We start from the raw sequence: 19894 nt of genomic DNA on the forward strand, positions 1-19894 counted from the left end.
CTAACTATAACTTACTTATATCTCACTATAACTTACTATCTTATCTGACTATACAGGAATCACATCTTAACTATTAAAGAAATCTTAACTGAAAAAAAAAAAAGACAGTTCTATGTACTCATTCGTGCATAGGCAGGAATAGTTTTCATTGACTATTAAAAATTACGCATGGCTTGCCCAATTCCTTAATCTTTCCCCAGGAACTTCTTGGGGAAATCCAAGAAGTGAAGACACTGAAGAGTCCCTGAGGGACGTTCCCTTTTCTGACACGTGTGAGGCAGGCACCTGGGGACCCATCCACCAAAGCCAGAACCACCATCACAGCCCCCAAGCATATTTTCTTTTTCAAAAAGAGCCCACAGACCTCGATTTCAGAGACACTTCTTCCAACCAGGGTATTACTTAGAGGCTGTGAGCCACAAATGTGAGAACCACCTAAAGAATATATGCATCAAAAGAACCCCAAAACTCAAGATTTGAACAAGGAATTTTAATCTGAGGTGATAACAAATCTAATACCAGCTTTTATTCTTGGTTTGATAACAAGCTGCCCTCTTTTCTTCATTCCTAGTATTTCACAAGGATGAGGGTGGGTAAATGCGAAGGATTGTAATCAAAAGAGATTTTTTTTTTTTAAAGGGGAACAGGGAATCCCAGGCTCTGAACAGTCCTAGAGTAGCATGCTTGTAGTTCTTTACAGGCAGCAGGAACTTTTGGACATCTGTACGGGGAAACAAAAAGGAGGTGACAGGCAAAACAAGGCGTGTGAAGGATTCGGGAGGAAGGTAGAGTGCCCTACATACCAAATTGAAGGAAATACCCGTGTGCTTAAGAAGTTGGTGTAAAATTCCATTCCTCCCACCCACCTTGCCCAAGTAACAAAACAGTGCAGAGAGATGTAAGGGTTTTTATTATTTTTGTTGTTTGTTTAACAGGTGAGTTTGTATTTTCATAACAAAACAAAACAAAAAAACAACACTAACCAACAAAACCCTTCATTAAATATTTTGAAAACAAATTATTCCTTCACTCTACATACACACAGACATTTTCAAACAAATCAGTAATCCAGAACAATGGCTGTCGGGCAAAATCAAGCTCATAATAGAACTTTCAATATAATAACTTACTAAAGAGGACTATTTCAAAAATATGTAACACACTAAGAAACAGTTTTGGTAGAAACTAATAGGACTGGTGTTTCTAAACCAGTTTCATGCTCTCAAAAATCCTCCTCAGAAAAACTCCTTGATCTCAATACACTGATCTGCAAAGTGTCCGTGAACAATAGTTCAACAATCAGCTGTGCAAATAGCTGGCACTTCTAAAGAAGTGAATATTGTATTTATTCCTTTGCATCCAACCACATACAATCAAGTATGTGATGCTTCCAATCATTTATTTATACTGAAAAGTATTTTACTTCCCGATTATGTTTTCTTTAAATATTTTGATGTCAGGGACATAAACTATGAAAAACTGAAAAGAGCATAAAATGTTTCTTCATTTAGTATTAAGAACGAGTGAAGATGCACAAGGCCGAGGCATGAGTCTTGAATATATTGGCATTGATTTGCTGTCTACAGCTGTTCTGCTGAGTTGCTGTAACTGCTTGCACCGACATACGAAATGCACTACAGCTGGGTGGGCAGACACTTTCCACATCCTGAAGGAACGGCACACGAGTTAAGTTGTTCTGAATTATTTGTTCTATTGGGCAATTAGGGCACGTGGATATGGCCAGCTACAGCAGCGTGGCTGAGGTTGTCACATGAGCGCTAACTCAATCACATTCTCATGGCTGAACCTGCATGAGCTTGGCAACCAGATAACATTTGGCCTTTCTGGTGTCTGCGATGGTTTCTCTTTTTCCCTCCATGTTTGTCCACTCAAACTTTATTTAAAAATAAAACCAGTCCATAAGAGGTTAATAAATCAATACATCACAATTGGCACCAACAAGGTGAGCAAAGTAACAGATGAAAAACTGAGTGTTTGGGAAACAAACATGTTCAAGAATTTTGTTTCACGTTAGATATTTTTGCTGAGGAACTGCATTAGGTTCTATACACTACTTCAAAAGAGTTGTATTCTGTTTCCTGACGGAAATGAAACTGAGAGGCAATAATAAGAGAAAGCTCCACATCTGCTAGTTCTCTGTTAAACTTGGATGGGCATCCACTGAGCTGGATTGTTTCTGGGCCATGCGATAGCTGATGGCCTAGAGCAAACATGTTGGGCAAGTCTATCTCTCAGTTAATAAAGAAATGCTAACTAAAGAATGACAACCTACCAACACTGATTGAAGTCAAGTAACAAAGACCGACATTATAAACACAGGCTAATGATTGTCCCTTTGGGGTCTAAGGCTGGATTAGAAAGGAGAAGGAAAAAAGACTTCCACTCCAAAACACATGGCACTTTTGAAACTGAAGGTAGTTCCTATGCTCTTCAAGGAGCCAAAGATTTAAGGGATTTCACGCACGGAAACCCACTGGGGTATTTATTTTTTATATCTAGATATGTTTATTGTGGTAATTAAAGTAAAAAGCTCTGCTTCGTAAGTCTTTACAGAACTTGCACATCTGTAGGATTTCCACAGTCATGGGTATGTGAAGGGGTGAACTGCAAGCTCAAAATGTCAGAGTTGTGGAAAAGTGTACTTCAGGTCTGGGAGAACAGAGGCAGTCAGGGAAGAAGGGTGGCTGCCACCCTTCTGAGCACAACAATCAGAGCCTGAATGAGCAACAGAGCCAGGCGCGGCGACTTACGGAGGTTCCTGGAAGCTGAACACGTACCCTAAGTGCACTGGGATGCAGAGGCAGCAGCACGGTGATGTGCATAATAGAGGCACACTGTTAGGTTATCACTGAAACCTTAACTGAGAGAAAAACGTAAGCATTGTCAACATTTCTACTGTATTATGAGGATACAACTTCAAGTTTATATATTATTTTAGTATTCAAACACGTCTCCCTAACTCCAGTGAGGCTCTCCTCAATCTGTTTAAATGTTATTTTAAGTAGCATCTTTTGGATGTTTCGTCCATAAAGTCCTATTTGTATTTTAAGCCTGGAAGACAATACAAGACTGATCAACCAGAAGCACGATCACACTATTCCCCTCTGAGTACTGATACATACATTTCTGATATATATACATACACACAGATACATATGCATACACATATATTTGTATAAATGTGTGTATATACGCCTAAGATTTATGTGACAAGCATCTTGCTCAATCATGGTCTCTTCCAAAGATCTGGCTCAAAATCAGTCTTGCTTAAAAAAGACAGCGTTGAGGCAGCACGCAATGCATGCATAAGGAGCACAGTGTGCTGCCCACACAGTGGAGACAAATCTCACTTTTCTGTTTATAGAGCACAACCTTCAACTTGGTAAATTACTCTAAAGTGACTTCTGTTTAGCTCCTTCTGATCCCTATGGAAGCTTGCATTTCTCTGGAGTACACTGCAGTCTGCAATACAAACACAGAGTTTTAGAGCATGCATAGCTTGCTGGAGTATCTGCTGTTAGTGAAAGGAAAGGCACCAACACTGCACGTCCCATGCAAATACAAATGCAGTGAAGAGTAGAAATGGAAACACAGAAAGAAAATGTGACAGCTTCAGACTACAACTGTGATTGTCCCTACTCTTCACAGCAGACCACATGAAACACCATTACTCCCCCTATCGTTTTCCTAACATTGCTTTTTCTACCCTCTTGAACTTCTGTAGTTCAATAGCTAGTTCCCAGTATCTCAAATACAACCACATAAGTCTTCCATTTTGACTTCTGCTTCTGTTCAGCAGATTGCCACAGTAGTTATCATGTTTGAAGATATCTTTTAAGCCACTTTCCATATGTAGAGCCATAGCAACAGGATCAGTTGCCGCTTTAACTAGCAAATTTTTCTCTATTTCTAGTCTCTGGCTTCTGGGTACCACAAGACTGCAGTAGATCTCCTGTCTTTCTTTAAGTCCATCTTCAAATTCTTTTAGTAAAACATTGGCTCTCTTTTGCCATTCTTCTTCCTTTGCCAGGCAACTTTGGTACAAGTTACCCGCTGCTCCTGAGTGCAGAAGAACTTGTTTCTCCCTCTCCAACTTCTCCTGCTCCTGTTCTAGGCTTCTCCTCTCTTCTACTAGCTTGCGACTCTGGGACACAAGTGCTTCACGGTAGCTCAGGGTCCTGTTGCGCTCCTTTTCAAGCTCCAGCTCCAAGTGAGCAACAGCGCGACGACTTTCCGTGATCGTATCCCGGTATTTGGCTTCCAGGTCTTTCTGTAGAGACGAATGTTTTCTGTAATACTCGTTTTTTTCCTTTTCTATTTCCTTCTGACATTCTCTGGTCCAGATCCAACCTAAAACATATAAAGGGGATTAGAGAAATCTGCAAAATGGGTATGGTTAATTAATTTAGTCCCTGCATAAGTAACTTAGTGGTAAAAGTGCTTTTTCCTCCCCCCTTCCCAGCCAGCTCAGACCTCCTCGGAGGCCTCACGGAGGCCAGGTGCCTGCAGGGGGCCTGGCGCTACTCACGGAAGGCCGCCAGGCCCAGCATGGGCACCAGCAGGGCATAGTTCCACCGGCCGCCCTCCTCGCCGGGCTCCCTGCGGTTGGGCAGGATGTTCCAGCCGGGGGGCTCGTTCAGGTTGTTCATGGGGGCGCCCTGCTGGCTGCCCGCACCGGGCCCGCCGGGGCAGGCGAGGCCGGGCCCTGAGGCGGGGAGCTCGGCAGCGCCAAACGGACGCCTCAGCGCCCTCGGGCCACTTCGGGTGCCTCCGGGCGCCTTCGGGGACCTTCGGAGTGCCCTCGGGGTGCCTTCGGGTGGCTTCGGGCCCCTTCGGGGTACCCTCGGGGTGCCTTCGGGTGTCTTCGGACCCCTTCGGGTGTCCTCGGAAGCCTTCGGGCCGCCGCCGGCGCAGCGCCCGGGGAAGCCGCCGCTGCCCCTGAGCTGCCAGCCCCGCCCCTCTCGGCTGTTCCATTAGAAGCACGGGGGGGGCGCGAGTGGGGGAGCAGCGAAATACTCGCTCCAGCTGAAAGGCCAGTTTCCAGCTGGCCGCGTCCCTGCCCGCTCTCGTTGTATGTGTGGGGAGGAAGGTTTGGGGTGACTCCGCACTCGCGTAGCCGCGGACACCCCTCTCCCCCCCCCACTTGGTTTCTCCCTCCGGGGCCTCTCCGGATAACGGCGCCGGTAGCGGCGGCCCCGCGCATGCGCCCTGTTCGCTCCCGCGGCTCCTTGTGAAATGGCGGCGGCGGTGGTGGCGGCGCGGGGCTGCGCGAGGCGGTGGCTGCGGCCGGTGAGTCCGGGCCCTGACCCGGCCCTACCCCGGCCCTCCCTGCCCGCAGGCGGCCCCGTGACCTTGGCGGGTCAGCACCGGGGCAGGGGCCGTCCTTGCCGGGGGAGCTGCTCGGTTGCGACCCCCAGCACCTGGCTGAGAGCCGGCCGGGCGTTGTGCACGGGGGGCGCCTCGTGAGCGGCTCACGGGGCTGTCCCGAGGGGTCTGTGAGGGCCGGGAGCCGTTGGGGCAGGGGGAGGGCAGGGCCGAGCAAAGATCGCAGTCCTGCTGCTGGGCGCTCTCCCTGAAGAGAAACACAGAAGAGGGTGCGGTAGGTACAGCTGTAGCTGTCCCTGTCTTAGACAGAAAGGCTGGGAGAGTCACTTTATTTCTTTAAAAGGCAGTAAAGTGGCCCTGATGGGACCTTTCATCTGGTAAGGCCCGCAGTGTGCCAGGTAGCATAACAATTCAGGGGCAGTGCAGTCAATATCCGCGTTTAGAGCAAAATCTTTTTCTGCTCTATGGAGTTCTTTTCATAATCATGTTGAGGAGGACTTACAGCAGCAATTTTTGTGTGTAGATTTAACAGAAAAGCGTACGTGGATGGGAAGAACAGTTCTGAAAGCTTCTGAGCAGAAGCCAAGAGATAGAAAGCAGTCTGCTAGAATTGTGTAGTCTTAATTTTCTTTTTTTTTTATATGTTTCTAGAATCCTCTGATGAAAAAAATCTGTCATAACTTAACCAATAGGACCATGGAAGTGTGGTATAGCAACTTCAGAAAACAGACATTTTTCTTTAAAAAAGGAAATGAAGTGCAAAGCATTGTGGCAAAATTCTCACTGGACATTGTAGCAGGCTGTTTACTTTGTTTACTCTGGAAAAAACAGGTCAACTTCTTTCTGTGCTTTAGGGCATAACCACAGTTTATACTTTCTTTAGATGACAGTAAGCATGTGCAAACCCGTTGTTTGCATGTTGTCTTTACACACAGCAAAGATTTGCTTTGCTGTGTGCAGTAACCTAGTATGTTGTTCACCCTCAAGAAATAATTTATTGCAGTAACAAGAGCTGCACTGCTATTGGGACATTTCGGAAACAAGCAGCAGCAGTAGTATATTCTAGAGAATGCACGGCTGCCAAATCTGAAGTGTGCGGTGTAGCCCATCATGTCAGTTGGAGTTCTGCTAGTCTAAACCTCAGCTGATGTCAGGCCTTGGGAAGCACTTTCTCTGTATGGAGGACACCCTGTTTTAGCTTGATACGAGATTGTTGGGTGAGTTGTCTTGCAGATAAATTACATCTGGTGCTTCTGTTTCATCTGGCTGCCAGCAGATTGCTTAGTCTGATTCTGTTCGTGCAGTGTTAATGAAGGTGACTTAATATGGGAAGTAAGATGGACGTGCAATTGCCCCAAAGTGTGGTGATAAAGCAAGGGAGAAGGGAGGGGAATCGCTGCTGAGAAGGGGGTGCTAGCAGAATTCCTTAGGAATAGTTTTAATACTGATCTTATGTAATGATCTTACCTAAATGTCTTGGCTGTTTAAAAAAAAACAAAAAAACAAAAAAAAAACAACAAAGAAACAAAAAAAAAACACAGAAGTGTGTTAGCAAGTATGATGACACGTCAGATTCACTGTTAGGCAAGAAGATAATTTGAAGAAACTACGAGAGATGATAAAACTAGGTCAAGGAAGGGGTAATGTAGTTCACTTCAGGGGTGGGGAAGAGATGGTTATTGGGAAGTTCCAGAGAAGCCCAGCATGTTAGCATGTTGTAGGGTGATTAAACCATGGCTATAACAGTTGCTGGAAAAGGCAAATACAATCAAAAAATGCAACAGAGTGGTATTTCAAACAGAGAAGTGATGATATCACAGTGCGGGTCACTGCTATGACTGTCTTGCTGTTCTAATCAATCACACGTGCTCAATTAGATGAATTTTTCTGAACAGTGTAGAGAAGGAATGCTAAGTTCTAAGAAATTGCTAATTTATACTGTGGAGACTAAAACTCTGGTTGTTCTAACATATCAAAGCCAGGACTGGATACTGGGTAGGTGCGGGTGTTGTTTTTTCTGCCTTTGTTTTGTTTTTGAACATGCCAAGGAAGGGAGAATAACCCTACAGAAAGGGAAAACTGTGCCCCTGTGCTTCAGTCAGAAGTGAATAAATTGTTTTAAATTGCCCACTAATTAATAGAGAATGAATGCAAGAAAAATATATCTGGCTTTTGAAGTGATGATATGGAACAGCCTTTCCCACCACTTTTTTTTAACTCTTCGCTGTTCTTAAGTACCTGTAATCAAATTCTGAGCATTTTTTGACCTAAGGCAGGTATTTTACAGTAATTCCTGTGGTTCTCATAATGCTGCCTTCATCTTTGCTTACATAAGAAGAGTGGAATAAGACAGGGTATGAATTGCAAACGAACTTCTGCCAGTGCAGCCTCAGAGAGGTCTGGGAGACTGGTTGGTTAGAGTGAAGTGGATGGTTAGTCTGTGACTTGTAGCTCTGTCCCTCATCCCGTCAGAACTGTTGTTTTTCCTAGTTATGAGTGAAGGAAAGTCCAAACTTCAGTAACTTTAAAGTATGTTGATGCAATATTTGTGAATCAGTGGAAAGTAAGTGGTTATTATAAACGTGGGGTAGTTGAGAATGCTGAAAATCTGTCTTGTGGAAACACTTGGTTTACAATAATTGTCTTGATTTCTTTCCACAGTGGCCAGCAGCATGCCAGACTCTTGCACGCAACTTTCACTTCACAGTCTATGGAAAGAAACATGCTTCTACGAAGGTTTCTGATTCGGTACGTTCATGCTTTTCTGTATCCTAACTAACAGGTCAGTGCTTCAGAGAGATACTGTCAGGGACAGCTTTCTGTGTTGTGTCTGGTGCTTGGCTTTGGTGGAGTGTTGTGTTCAATTAAGTAATGGGATTGACTTGCTGAAATACATTGCTTGTGTCTACATCAGGTTGGCTTAGCTTGAAATAGTTGTGACCATAACAGACTGATTTTTTTTTCTAGATTTCTACACAATATCCAGTAGTGGACCATGAGTTTGATGCAGTTGTTGTGGGTGCAGGAGGAGCAGGCCTGCGGGCTGCATTTGGTTTGTCAGAGGCCGGATTTAATACAGCGTGTGTTACAAAGCTGTTCCCCACCAGATCTCATACTGTTGCTGCACAGGTGAGAAACGAGGTAGAACAAATGTGTAAAAACAAATACGGTAAGAGCTGATCTGGATATGCACATGAACATGATGTGCCAGGGCCACACTTCCACTGTAAATATTATGTAGCCCTCCAAAATTGTTTCAACTAAACGTATATGTTTAGCTTCTATTCGATTCTTTTTCATTGCGTTCTGTGTAACTTTGCAAGCCACTGTTTTATACAAAATGCAATAAGGTACAGGCCATTGTGAAAGTGATAAATTGCACGGGTATCGCTTGTATCACTTGTTTGTAGGGGCATAAATGGTATGAAATTCTAATACAAACTACGAAAATCTAATAAAGCTGTACTTGACTGGTACAATTCAAGGAAAATGTATTTTCATTTTCAGGGGGGGATCAATGCTGCTCTGGGAAACATGGAGGACGATAACTGGAGGTGGCATTTCTACGACACAGTGAAAGGCTCCGACTGGCTGGGTGACCAGGATGCCATACACTACATGACGGAGCAAGCCCCAGCCGCGGTGATAGAGGTGAGATTCACTGGCACTGATTGCAACTCATGTCATTCACAACAGGGTAGCTCCCGAAGAGATCTTCTTATTAGGAATGTGGTAAAGTAACTTCCTGCTTATTATGCACAACTATACCTGATGCTTGTCTTTGGGTTCAACAGCTGGAGAATTACGGGATGCCATTCAGTAGAACAGAAGAAGGAAAAATCTACCAACGTGCGTTTGGTGGACAGAGTCTTCAGTTTGGAAAAGGAGGACAGGCTCACAGATGCTGTTGTGTTGCAGACCGGACAGGACACTCGCTGTTACATACTCTGTATGGCAGGGTAAGAAGCTGTGAAGTAGAACTTGTTTTTTTTATTTGCAATCAATGGTATCTTCTGGCATTGGAAGAAAGAAAAACAAAATGACTTGCATGCATCTCAATGAGGAATCTAAGAGAACAAGTGATACCAATTCTGGATTTCCTTTCTTTTTGAGGCACTGTGGAAGGATGCCACCTAGGTGATGCGTGCTTTTTTGTCAGGAGTACATGGAAATTGGAATATATTGAAAGATCGTGCGTAGAGTGGTTATTCTGAAGGCAGTGGATATTAAATAGCATACACTGTTAGCTTTGTGGTCTGAAGTAGTTTTTATTGTTACAACTACTGCATCTGTTAACTCGACTCAGACAATATTTATCTAAGCCTTCCCAAATATCTTTTTTTCCTTTTTTTCCTCTCTAAAAAATTTGATGCTGTGGGTACAAAAGATTTGGTTCTTTTTAAGTGGCAGTAAGCTACTTAAAACCTAAAATTAGGTACATAATAGCTAATGCTTTTCATTTACTTAGTAGTTAGCTAATTACTGTCCTTAAGGTTAATACTAGACTTGTTGCTGCAATAGAAATGATCAGTGCTGCCAGACACAAATCTGATCCTCGAGGGCACGAAAGAATACATTTGGCTTGATGATGCCTGCTCGTTCTGTTTATATACTTGGCTTCTGGAGATGGATTCTGCTTCTCTGAGGCAGACCTAGTGATACGTGCTTGTGCATGTGTCAAGCTCTGTGGCTGACTCAAGTGTTGCCAAGACCAGAGTGAAAGAATGCCTCTTGCTGTCTAGCTATGCCTTCTCAGAATTAAGCGGTTTGGTAACTACGTGTATCTCTTTGAGCTAGGTTAGATTTGTTAGCAAATGTTTATAGAGATTTCTAGGGAAACTGGCTTCCTTGAGAATCGGTGGAAGGTTAGTTGTTTTTTTTTTTCATCCTTATGCAGCCTGTATGTATAGACAGTTCTGAAGAGTAGTTACTTAAGTTCATGGTTTTTTTATCATTAAAGTTCCTTTTTTTATTTTATTTTCCTCCAGTCTCTAAGATATGATACCAGCTACTTTGTTGAATATTTTGCCTTGGACCTGCTCATGGAAAATGGAGAGTGTCGTGGTGTTATTGCCCTTTGTATAGAAGATGGTTCTATACATCGTTTTAGAGCAAAGAACACTGTCATTGCCACCGGGTAATGTAATGTTTATGATAAAAGATGGAAAATTGAGCGTGCTGCTAGCTGGAGGGCTGGGTGTCTTGTACACGTGTCCAACTCGTTCGTGTGGAGGTGACATGTTGACTTGAAAAATATAATTGTTTTTACCCCCCCCCCCCCCATTTGATCAAAAACAATATAACTACAAATTCAGTCACTTCTTAAGAAAAAAACATCTATTAGCTTTGTGTCCAAGTATAAATTTAGTATGAGGTCTAGCTTCAAATTCTAGGACAATGACATGGAGCTGAAATGTGTAAGAGCATTATGTATGTATATCCACAGCATCTTAGATTTTTAAAGTGTGCTATTTAAAGCAGACATTGTTGCAGTGCTACCAAGGTGTGTATGCATCTGTAGTATTTTGAGTTTCCTGTAGGAATCACCTTTTTCAAGATTCTTGAGAACCTATTATATCAGTGATAAAACTGCAAGTCTAACTGTTGTAAGGTGAAATTATTAGATGTTCAGTGTAACTTTACATTAGTAGTTGCAGGAATTTTTAGGTGTATTAGAATACTATATGGATTAGACTTCTGATTATTGTGACCCATCTGTTTCAGTAGGATAGATATGTTGATATATATCTTGCGTAGAAAAATACTAAGTTTGCTAGTTGCAATATGGTTTTATGAAAGCCAAGGCTGTTTTCATACTGAAGTTCTTTGAGCTACATACAGTAAATAGGTTAATATTTCTTCTGAGAGTTTGTCCTGAAACTGGGAGCATTGGCAGTGCTCAATAACATTAAAGCAAACTTGTTAGCTTCCTGGCATAAAAATTTGCTATTAGTGACAGTGAGCTTTAGACAAGTTTTTCAAATGTAAGCATATCCAATCAGGGGAATACTGATTATTTTGATGAAGCCATTGTTATAAGCTATTTTTGCTAAAACTGCACATAATAGTTCAAATAGAGCCTAGTGGAATTGGATTGAGAGGATGTTCTGAAGTGACTTTCTTTCTGGCAAAAGGGTTTTTGTTACTAACCTAACTATTCTACTTTGAAGTTGTCCTTTTTTTGGGCCTTCTGTCACTAGCCATTTTTCAACTAAGTCTAATGGGACAATACCAATTTGGTTTGGTTTTGGTTGAACTTATTACAGGACTTGGCAAAAGCCAGGTGTTTTGCTTGTTAACACTCTTCTTCCTAGTTCCACTGTTGTGCAAGCAGTGTAGTTGAGTATATGTTTGGATGGTGGGTTTTTTTTTGGCTTTTTTTTGCTTTGTCTTGCTGATTTTGTTGACTCTGCGTTCTTTAGAGGGTATGGCCGCACTTACTTCAGTTGCACGTCTGCACATACTAGTACAGGCGATGGCACTGCTATGGTCACACGAGCTGGGCTTCCCTGCCAGGACTTGGAGTTTGTACAGTTTCACCCTACAGGTATGGAATATGATTACAGATTATGAAATAACACTTGCAACATTGTTTTTAATATGATTAATAGAGATTTTTTTTGTGGTTTTAGAATGAGCTCGTCAGTTTGCATTTTTGTGTAACATCTCATTACTTTATTAAATGCTTCTGGTGGATGTTCAGACTTGTCTGCAGCTGCTGCAGAATATAAATCTGAGAGTACAGCTATTACAATATGAGAAAGGTCTAAGCTGATATAATACCAGTTACATATAAAGGTGTTGCTTTTACAATACTAAAAGATTTTACAAATTCCTAGTTGGAACTGCTTCATCTCTGAAACTTGTTTTTTCTCATGTTTAAAATACTAAAGGGTATATCTGATATTTGATATTAGATACAGGAGCAGTAGGATAGATTGTAATGTTAGGAAGTTACACACTAGAATCTTTTGTGAAAATTGAGTAGTTGAAGTAAAGGTGTATATTTTAGCCATATTATATGTTTTATAGCACAGGATCGTATCTAAACTGTGGATGGCATGGTCACAGACTAAAAGAGATTATTTTTTTTTGTTTGTAGCTAAATAGATGCTGAGTTTTAACTTGTGATAAATGGTGAACTTTTTGAACAGTTTAACAAATATAACATTGTAAAAGTAATCATGAAGAGATGCGATGTTCATTTGACACAACTAAGTTTTTTCTAGTCAAAGATGTTTAATTGTCTGGTAATTACGTTAAAAGTTATGGAATTATCAAGTGCATGGGTTTGTTAGCATTCTTATTTTATATGATGAACCAATGCTGAAGACTAATGGATGGTCTTTTTCTTTGGAGAAGGAAGGACGTACTCAGTAAGCTTTTACATTCCACACAATTTGAAGCCATCCTGCACTGCTGTAGCACAGGAGAAGAGGCAACGAGATGAGCAGACTGACCTTGAGATAAACAATTTCTGGTTTACTTTGAAATCTTGAACAAAGTAATTGGTGAAGATCTACAAAATCTTTGTAAAATTTGCCATGCATATTTGTGGGTGCAGTTCTCTTCTCGTTGTAATATTTTAGATACCATGGGTGTTCCAGATGAAGTTGCTTACCTTCCAGGAAGAATGCTTGAAAATAGTAACAGTACTCATCTCTGATATCAGGGTAGAATTAAATTTAGCCATGTGACTTATTTGCATTATTTTAAAGTAGACCTTGCTTCTGCAATCCTGGCTGTGTTGGTTAGGAATTTTGGCTTGAGTACGTTTCATGTGATGGTTGTTTTCCTCCTTTGCAGGGATCTATGGGGCTGGCTGCCTTATAACAGAAGGATGTCGTGGAGAGGGAGGTATTCTAATTAACAGTCAAGGTGAAAGATTTATGGAGAGATACGCACCTGTTGCTAAAGATCTGGCTTCCAGGGATGTTGTATCTCGTTCTATGACCATAGAGATACGGGAAGGAAGGTTAGTTAAATACTCTAATGAAGCTGCAAGAATGAATGCTTAATTGTATTAGATTATATGCAATGCAATAGTTCATTTGTTCAACACTGGATAATTAATGAGATAGAGCTTTAATAACTGTTAGCTGAACACTGCATTTCGGGCAAAAATTTAGCTTGTTACTTCCTAACGTCCCCTAGAGGGGAACAGAAGATGTTATGAGTTTCCTGTTTGAATTCCTTGTGTCTAGAGACAGTTGCTCAGTTATAAATTTTTACATCTTTCTGTGGAGATATGGTTGTTTAAAGCCTTAAATACTGTGGATTATTGTAAAAGGAAAGCTGGGAGGAGAAGAGTGCACTTAAATTCTGCCACGTTCAGTAGTCTTTTCAAATATGTTAGTGTTTTTATCAAAGATGAATTTTAAATTTTAGTTTTTGGAAAGGTAATCACAAATGAGCTTAGAAAAATTAGTGACTTGCAAAAACTTCTGTTGTGTGATCCAATGTTGATGCTTTTGTTTTTTATTTTGATAGGGGCTGTGGCCCTGAAAAAGATCATGTGTATTTGCAGCTGCACCATTTACCACCACAGCAGCTGGCAACTCGTCTCCCAGGAATTTCAGAAACAGCTATGATATTTGCTGGAGTTGATGTCACTAAAGAGCCTATTCCTGTTCTGCCCACTGTGCATTATAATATGGGAGGTATTCCTACTAACTACAAAGGACAGGTAAGTAGTGCAGATCGTTTTTAGTATTTTTTTCATCTAGTAATAGGAAACGATTATCCAAAAATAAATGTAAAGGCGCTGAATAACATTAACTAAATAACAGTGTTAGAGTACTTAAAACACACAATCCGGTTTGGTTTTATGAATAACTTGAGAACCATGTTCCAGTCCATCTGGAGATGGAGCTTTGGGAAACTTCTAAAGTGAAGTTTATGGTTACTGACACATCTATCAACAATTCTGGCCATCAGTTTGAGGATAAGATACAGTTGAATAGGGATCAAGCTAGCACTGTGTTACAATATTTAATTCACTATACCTCATATAATCCACTAAAACAGACTCCTTCAACTCATACTAATTATATGCCAATTTGATGGTGTCAACTGATTTTTTTTTTCTGGTTTGGCATATTCTACTTATTTTTTTTATGCATATTTTCCCTTGGAAATGCATGCAGATCAGATTTGCTTCCTGTGCTTTTCTGACTTGCTGCAGAATTGTGAAGTAATATATGGTTCTGTTTCTTAAGTATGACTAAAGAAATCTTAGGTTTTAGTGCTAGCTGTATTTATTACTTACCCTTTAAAACTAAGGTGTTTATAGTTTTAGGGTTGGAGAAAAGTTCATATTGTTTTGTTTCATCCTTACTTGCACATGGCATTTGAAAAATAAGGAAGCTTGCATTCTTAAAAACTGTTTAAGAAAAGAGTATTAATCGACTATCTGAAATGTTAGGTGATTACACATGTGAATGGTGAGGATAAAGTGGTACCTGGCCTATATGCCTGTGGGGAAGCAGCATCTGCATCTGTCCATGGTGCAAATAGACTTGGAGCGAACTCCCTTCTGGATTTGGTGGTCTTTGGTCGTGCTTGTGCCCTTACTATTGCAGAAACGTGCAAGCCTGGTAAGTCTCACAGTTTGTCTCACTCTTACACAGATGTTTACACTTACGATCTTATTTCTGTGTAACAAGAGAGTTGTTAGTACCTACTTCAAATTAAGAACACTAGACCTAGACTATTAGTTGTTAGAAAGTGCAGGAATTGGTGTTTATGCTTTTTATATGCAGGTTCTTAACTGTGCAACTGCTTGTCATTAAGACTTGCTTTGTAAGCTGATTAACTTAAAACCAGTACTCAGTTTTGCTGTTGGCAAAAACAGTTGAGATTTTTCACAAACAGCAAAACAGAATATTGAATATGAAGACTTGACTTCCCTATGTCCTGCACTGCATCCTCTACATCAGTGTGGTTTGTTTTACCCTTAATTCTTTCATATAGTGCATTTTGTTGCCACCTTATTGATTTATAAGGTATACCGTGAGTGCAACTGATAGAAGAAATAAACACAGAAAGTTGAAACATCTCGTCCACTAGAAATGGATTATCACTGCTGTATACTATTTTTTTAAATAATCTGGGTCAGCAGTAGTTGCTAAGCTGAACTTAAAAGCAAACAAAAAAACCCAACACTCATAAGAGGCAGCTACACTGCAAGAGCAACTGAATTCCAGTAGTTCTTTGTTTTTTCATAGCTAGGTGCCCAAATGAATAAGACTGTTTGTGCAGGCTTGGACTGAAAAAAAATATTATATGAAGTGGGGGTTTGTGATGGAATTGGTTTAGGTCTACCACTGCTCTTTTGCTCTCAGTTAGTGCAAACATTTAAACTCAGACTAGTCTTTCTGTGGTTCCTCTGAGTTTGAAGTTGTGGGAAAGTTTTTAAGTAGTCTGAATGCAAGGCTACGTGAGAGATGAAGTATGCTTTTGAGGTGCTGCACGGCTGGTTAGTTTAGCCATGTTTGTTGCCCAACGACATAGATTCCTGTATTGGTGAAAAGATACAGAGCTCTTAATGGGACCAAGAGAAGGTGGGAGGTTTGGGGATGAAGAGACAAGGGAAGCGTAAGAGAAAGTGGTGAGGAGCCACAGGCAGTGAGAAGTTTAGAACAGTTTATATCAAAGTGCAGTTTTTAAGTAATTAACAGCAGAATTTCACCAGATGTACTGGCTAGATTCCCTGCCAACTATCACAGGAAAGAATGCGATTTATATGTTTCACTGAGAACTTTATTTTTAAGTACTATGGATACTTTTGGTGAGGGTTCAGGAAGGTTACAGTAAACCTCTATCTCAGACAAAGAAATAATTGTTTTACTCCGATCTGAGTCACAGTAGTTACTACTTTATGAATCTGCCAGAAAGTCACCTATTAAACTTACTGAATTTTTCCTTAATAGGAGAGCCAGTTCCCTCCATTAAACCAGATGCTGGTGAAGAATCAGTCGCTAATCTTGACAAATTAAGATTTGCTAACGGAACCATAAGAACTTCAGAAGTGCGACTTAACATGCAGAAGGTAAGCTTGATGAAGTCCTCAACAATAAGGGGGGGGTGAAGCTGCGAGCAAAACCGGTGGATTGCTTGCTTTGCTAACCATGCTGTTCAGGATTTGCCTTGCAGAAATAAAAAGGACTGTGAGAAGATTGTACGTGTGCAATAGAGGCTCTGTCTCAGTTTCACTACTTTCTTCTCTTCGTGGTTATTTTGTTATACACTGCATAATAGAATGGGTTTTCCTCTGTTTGGGGTGAACAGAAGAATGTTATTTCTTGTTCTTCATGCTGCAGGCCTGTCTGAAGTCAGAACAGCTCTGCTGAAGCTAATGAAGTTATGCGGGATGTTATGCACATATGGCATATGACACTAATTTCTTTTTACTGTTTTGCAGACAATGCAAAGCCATGCAGCTGTATTTCGTACTGGCTCTGTACTACAAGAAGGCTGTGAAAAACTTAGCCAAATTTATAGTGATCTGGCACATCTCAAGACATTTGACAGAGGTAATTTAATAGCAAAGAATATAGCTTGGTCAGAGTGCTCATTGGGAAAAGTGTTTTTTTCCTTAGACCTTCTGTTTTTCCTTTTTTTTTAAACCTGGACATTTTGAATCTTTAGAAATATTTTATAGAACTCTAATTCCTAAACATGGTAATCAGCAAAGTATTTGATCTTATTAGACATTTTCTAGTTGTATACTCTTTAAAAGAAGTAGACACTGAAATCAGAATTAACTCTGTAAGTGCTGCTGTTGTCTCAGAATGTGATGTGAAGTTGCTCAAATGCTAAGAGGAACTTTGTAAATATCTTCTGAAAAGGCCAGTCAGTTGTGAAAAGGTGGTAGGACACTGTTTTTAGGCTGAACACAGCTTTATTTTTTCAGCTGAGCAGATAGCTCTGCATACAGCTACCGTCTTGTGGCGTGCCTTAGGAGGACTTGGTTAATTAAGTGCAACCAATGTACCTTTTCTCCACTCTGCTTGTGTGTTTCTCTCCATCTACTACATGCTCATAGACGTTTATTCGAACATTGAAATTAAACTGGCTTTCTTGGATACCTCTCACCAAGCATCAAGAAAAGAAGTGTTGTGATAGCTTAGAATGTAGGAATTAAAATGAAGGTACATTCCTGTAAGGAACTTGGGGTCTGCCTTGGAGATACTTAATGAAGGAGAACCTTGTATAACTAGCAGGTGTCCCGTTCCACACCCCCCCCCCCCCCCCCCCCCCCCCAAGTTTAATTCTAAGGATCAGCACTAAGATAGAAGTAAATTAAGAAATAATTTGTTTGTAGAACACTTTCCATAGTATTTTAATATTTGACTAGGTATTGTGTGGAACACTGACTTGGTGGAGACCCTGGAACTGCAAAACCTGATGCTTTGTGCTCTACAAACCATCTATGGTGCTGAGGCTCGCAAGGAGTCCCGGGGTGCTCATGCCAGAGAGGACTATAAGGTATGCATTTCCTGTGACCTGGGCATAGCATTGCTTGTTATGTGTCCTGGATGAATTATGTAAACATCTTAATTTCTTGAAAGTCTTCAGAGTCTGGAGTTAAGGCTAATGTAGTATCGGTGGTCTCATCTGCCCTGCTCTGTTTATTTATTATATATAAAATGACCAGTGCGTGCAACAATGGGTAATGTTCTTGAGAGAAGAGTAGTTCCATGAATGCATTGGAATTATTAGAGAGGTCAAAGCAGGAGTATAATAAAACCTGTTTATACATTCATGACCTTATTAAAGCAGAATAACCATTCTCTGCAAGAAAACGTTATCTTAAATGCTGAAGTTTAACAAGGACTTAGAACTTTGATACGGTCAGTGTTAAGGTAAAGTTTGCTGGCTATTATGAGACATGTATTACAGTTGTAATTGGAATGAAACTAATAAAGTGGTTATAAAGTGATTACAGATACCAATTTCTGGTCTACATTAACGTAATTTTCTCCCTAGGTACGGATAGATGAGTTTGACTATTCCAAGCCACTCCAAGGCCAACAGCGCAAGCCATTTGAAGAGCACTGGAGAAAGCACACCCTTTCGTATGTGGATGTCAAGTCTGGGAAGGTAAGTTGAGTCTGATGCTTGAGGACAGCTGCTGATAACATCGTTTTCAAGGGAGCAGTCTTCCAGTAACATTCATTCTATTCAGTACTGTGTCTGATAAAACTGTTGGTTTTAATAAATTCATCCAGTGGTAACTTGATGGAACGTGTTTCTTGTAGGTTACCAACTGTTCATTTAGTACAGAATGAAATGAATAATGGGAAAACAGCTTAACATCAATCAAGTCATTCAGTTACCTGTGTTACGCAGTCATTCCTGTAGCTAGGTTGTCATGTTTAGATACAAGTTTTGTTTGCCTTACTTTTTTCTGTTCTTTTTTGTTTTAGGTTTCCTTGAAGTACAGACCTGTAATTGACAAAACTTTGAATGAAGAAGACTGCTCAACTGTTCCTCCTGCTATTCGCTCATACTAGTAGCTTACATCCAACTTGCAGTCCTCTCCCAGAGAGGGTTAGTGTACATAAGCGTAGCACAGCCAAATCAAAATACTATTGTAACTATCAGTCAATGAAAAATGTTGCCTAGAAGCTTCTCCAAATTGTGTTCTGCTCTTTGGTGTGGAATGCAGGACAACTTGTGTTCTTTCACCCACCTTCTGAAACTGAAAGGGAAAACACCAAATGCGTCTGAAGTGATTAAAATCTTGTCACAGTATCCGTATGTTATGTATATAATGTCTTTATTTTGAATGTATAGTTATTTCTGTATTTTAAGAATAAGAAATGCATTGCAATAGTTTTAGACAAGACTGAGATGCTGAATTTTATGATTTTTAAAATTAAGCATCAAAATTGCTGATTGTAAGTAAATGCAAGAAAAGATGGTGCTATAGTAACTATAACCTTTTTTTTCTAAAGCTAAAATTGTAAAAATAAAAGTAATGCTATTGCTTTATGGAAGGAAACAAGATGCTGCTTCTCCTCCAGCAGGTAACAAGTGGAATTCATTTCCTCCAAATTATACCATGTGTAGATTATAATCTTTAGAGCTATCTTTGCTATCTGTGGAATTTGTGAAGCCGATTTTGTGGTGTTCTGTGGGTATTTCCTAGACTGTCTCTTCTTTCAGAGGAACTAAGGCTCACTTTTGCCAAAGGCTCATCTAAATGTTGAGGCTTCTCTGAATTTTTGATTTAGTATGAACATGTAAAGGCACAAGTACTGCCCTTCTTGCAGGATTTGAAGTATAGTTCCACAAATGAGCATTAAGCACTTCCGCGTTTTTGTCTCTGTGTTTCTGCACTGGCTGAATGTTTTATTCCCTTGCTCCTGGGAAAAAAAAATACATATTATCTGCCTCATTTAGTGGTTCTGTGCTGTGTATCAGGGGTTTCACTCAGCCTGGGCTGGGGAGCAGTGCTCAAGTGCCTCGCTTGGGTGGGAAGGGCAGCGGGAGCTCTTCAAGGACTGCTCCAGATATGGGTCCTTACCACGGGCTCCATCCA

The 19894-nt window shown here is 40.8% G+C and overlaps 2 protein-coding genes across 2 annotated transcripts; one reads left to right on the top strand and one right to left on the bottom strand.

Moving 5' to 3' along the window:
* Positions 1 to 891: 891 nt before the first annotated feature.
* Positions 892 to 4886, bottom strand: CCDC127 (coiled-coil domain containing 127). Its single transcript, XM_083826781.1, has 2 exons — positions 4550 to 4886; positions 892 to 4371 (listed from the first exon to the last, which is right to left on the bottom strand). The coding sequence occupies exons 1-2, from the start codon at positions 4668 to 4670 to the stop codon at positions 3698 to 3700; spliced, it is 795 nt and encodes a 264-aa protein (XP_083682907.1). The 5' UTR covers positions 4671 to 4886; the 3' UTR covers positions 892 to 3697.
* A 292-nt stretch (positions 4887 to 5178) lies between these two features.
* SDHA (succinate dehydrogenase complex flavoprotein subunit A) lies at positions 5179 to 19750 on the top strand. Its single transcript, XM_083826763.1, has 15 exons — positions 5179 to 5310; positions 8008 to 8094; positions 8314 to 8475; positions 8854 to 8997; positions 9141 to 9305; positions 10335 to 10483; positions 11769 to 11893; positions 13153 to 13321; positions 13837 to 14032; positions 14771 to 14942; positions 16278 to 16396; positions 16769 to 16880; positions 17705 to 17835; positions 18337 to 18450; positions 18777 to 19750. Exons 1-15 carry the CDS (start codon positions 5257 to 5259, stop codon positions 18861 to 18863), a joined length of 1986 nt encoding a protein of 661 aa, XP_083682889.1. The 5' UTR covers positions 5179 to 5256; the 3' UTR covers positions 18864 to 19750.
* Positions 19751 to 19894: the final 144 nt, after the last annotated feature.

Source organism: Anser anser (assembly GCF_964211835.1).
Source record: "Anser anser genome assembly, chromosome: 2".
Lineage (NCBI taxonomy): Eukaryota > Metazoa > Chordata > Aves > Anseriformes > Anatidae > Anser > Anser anser.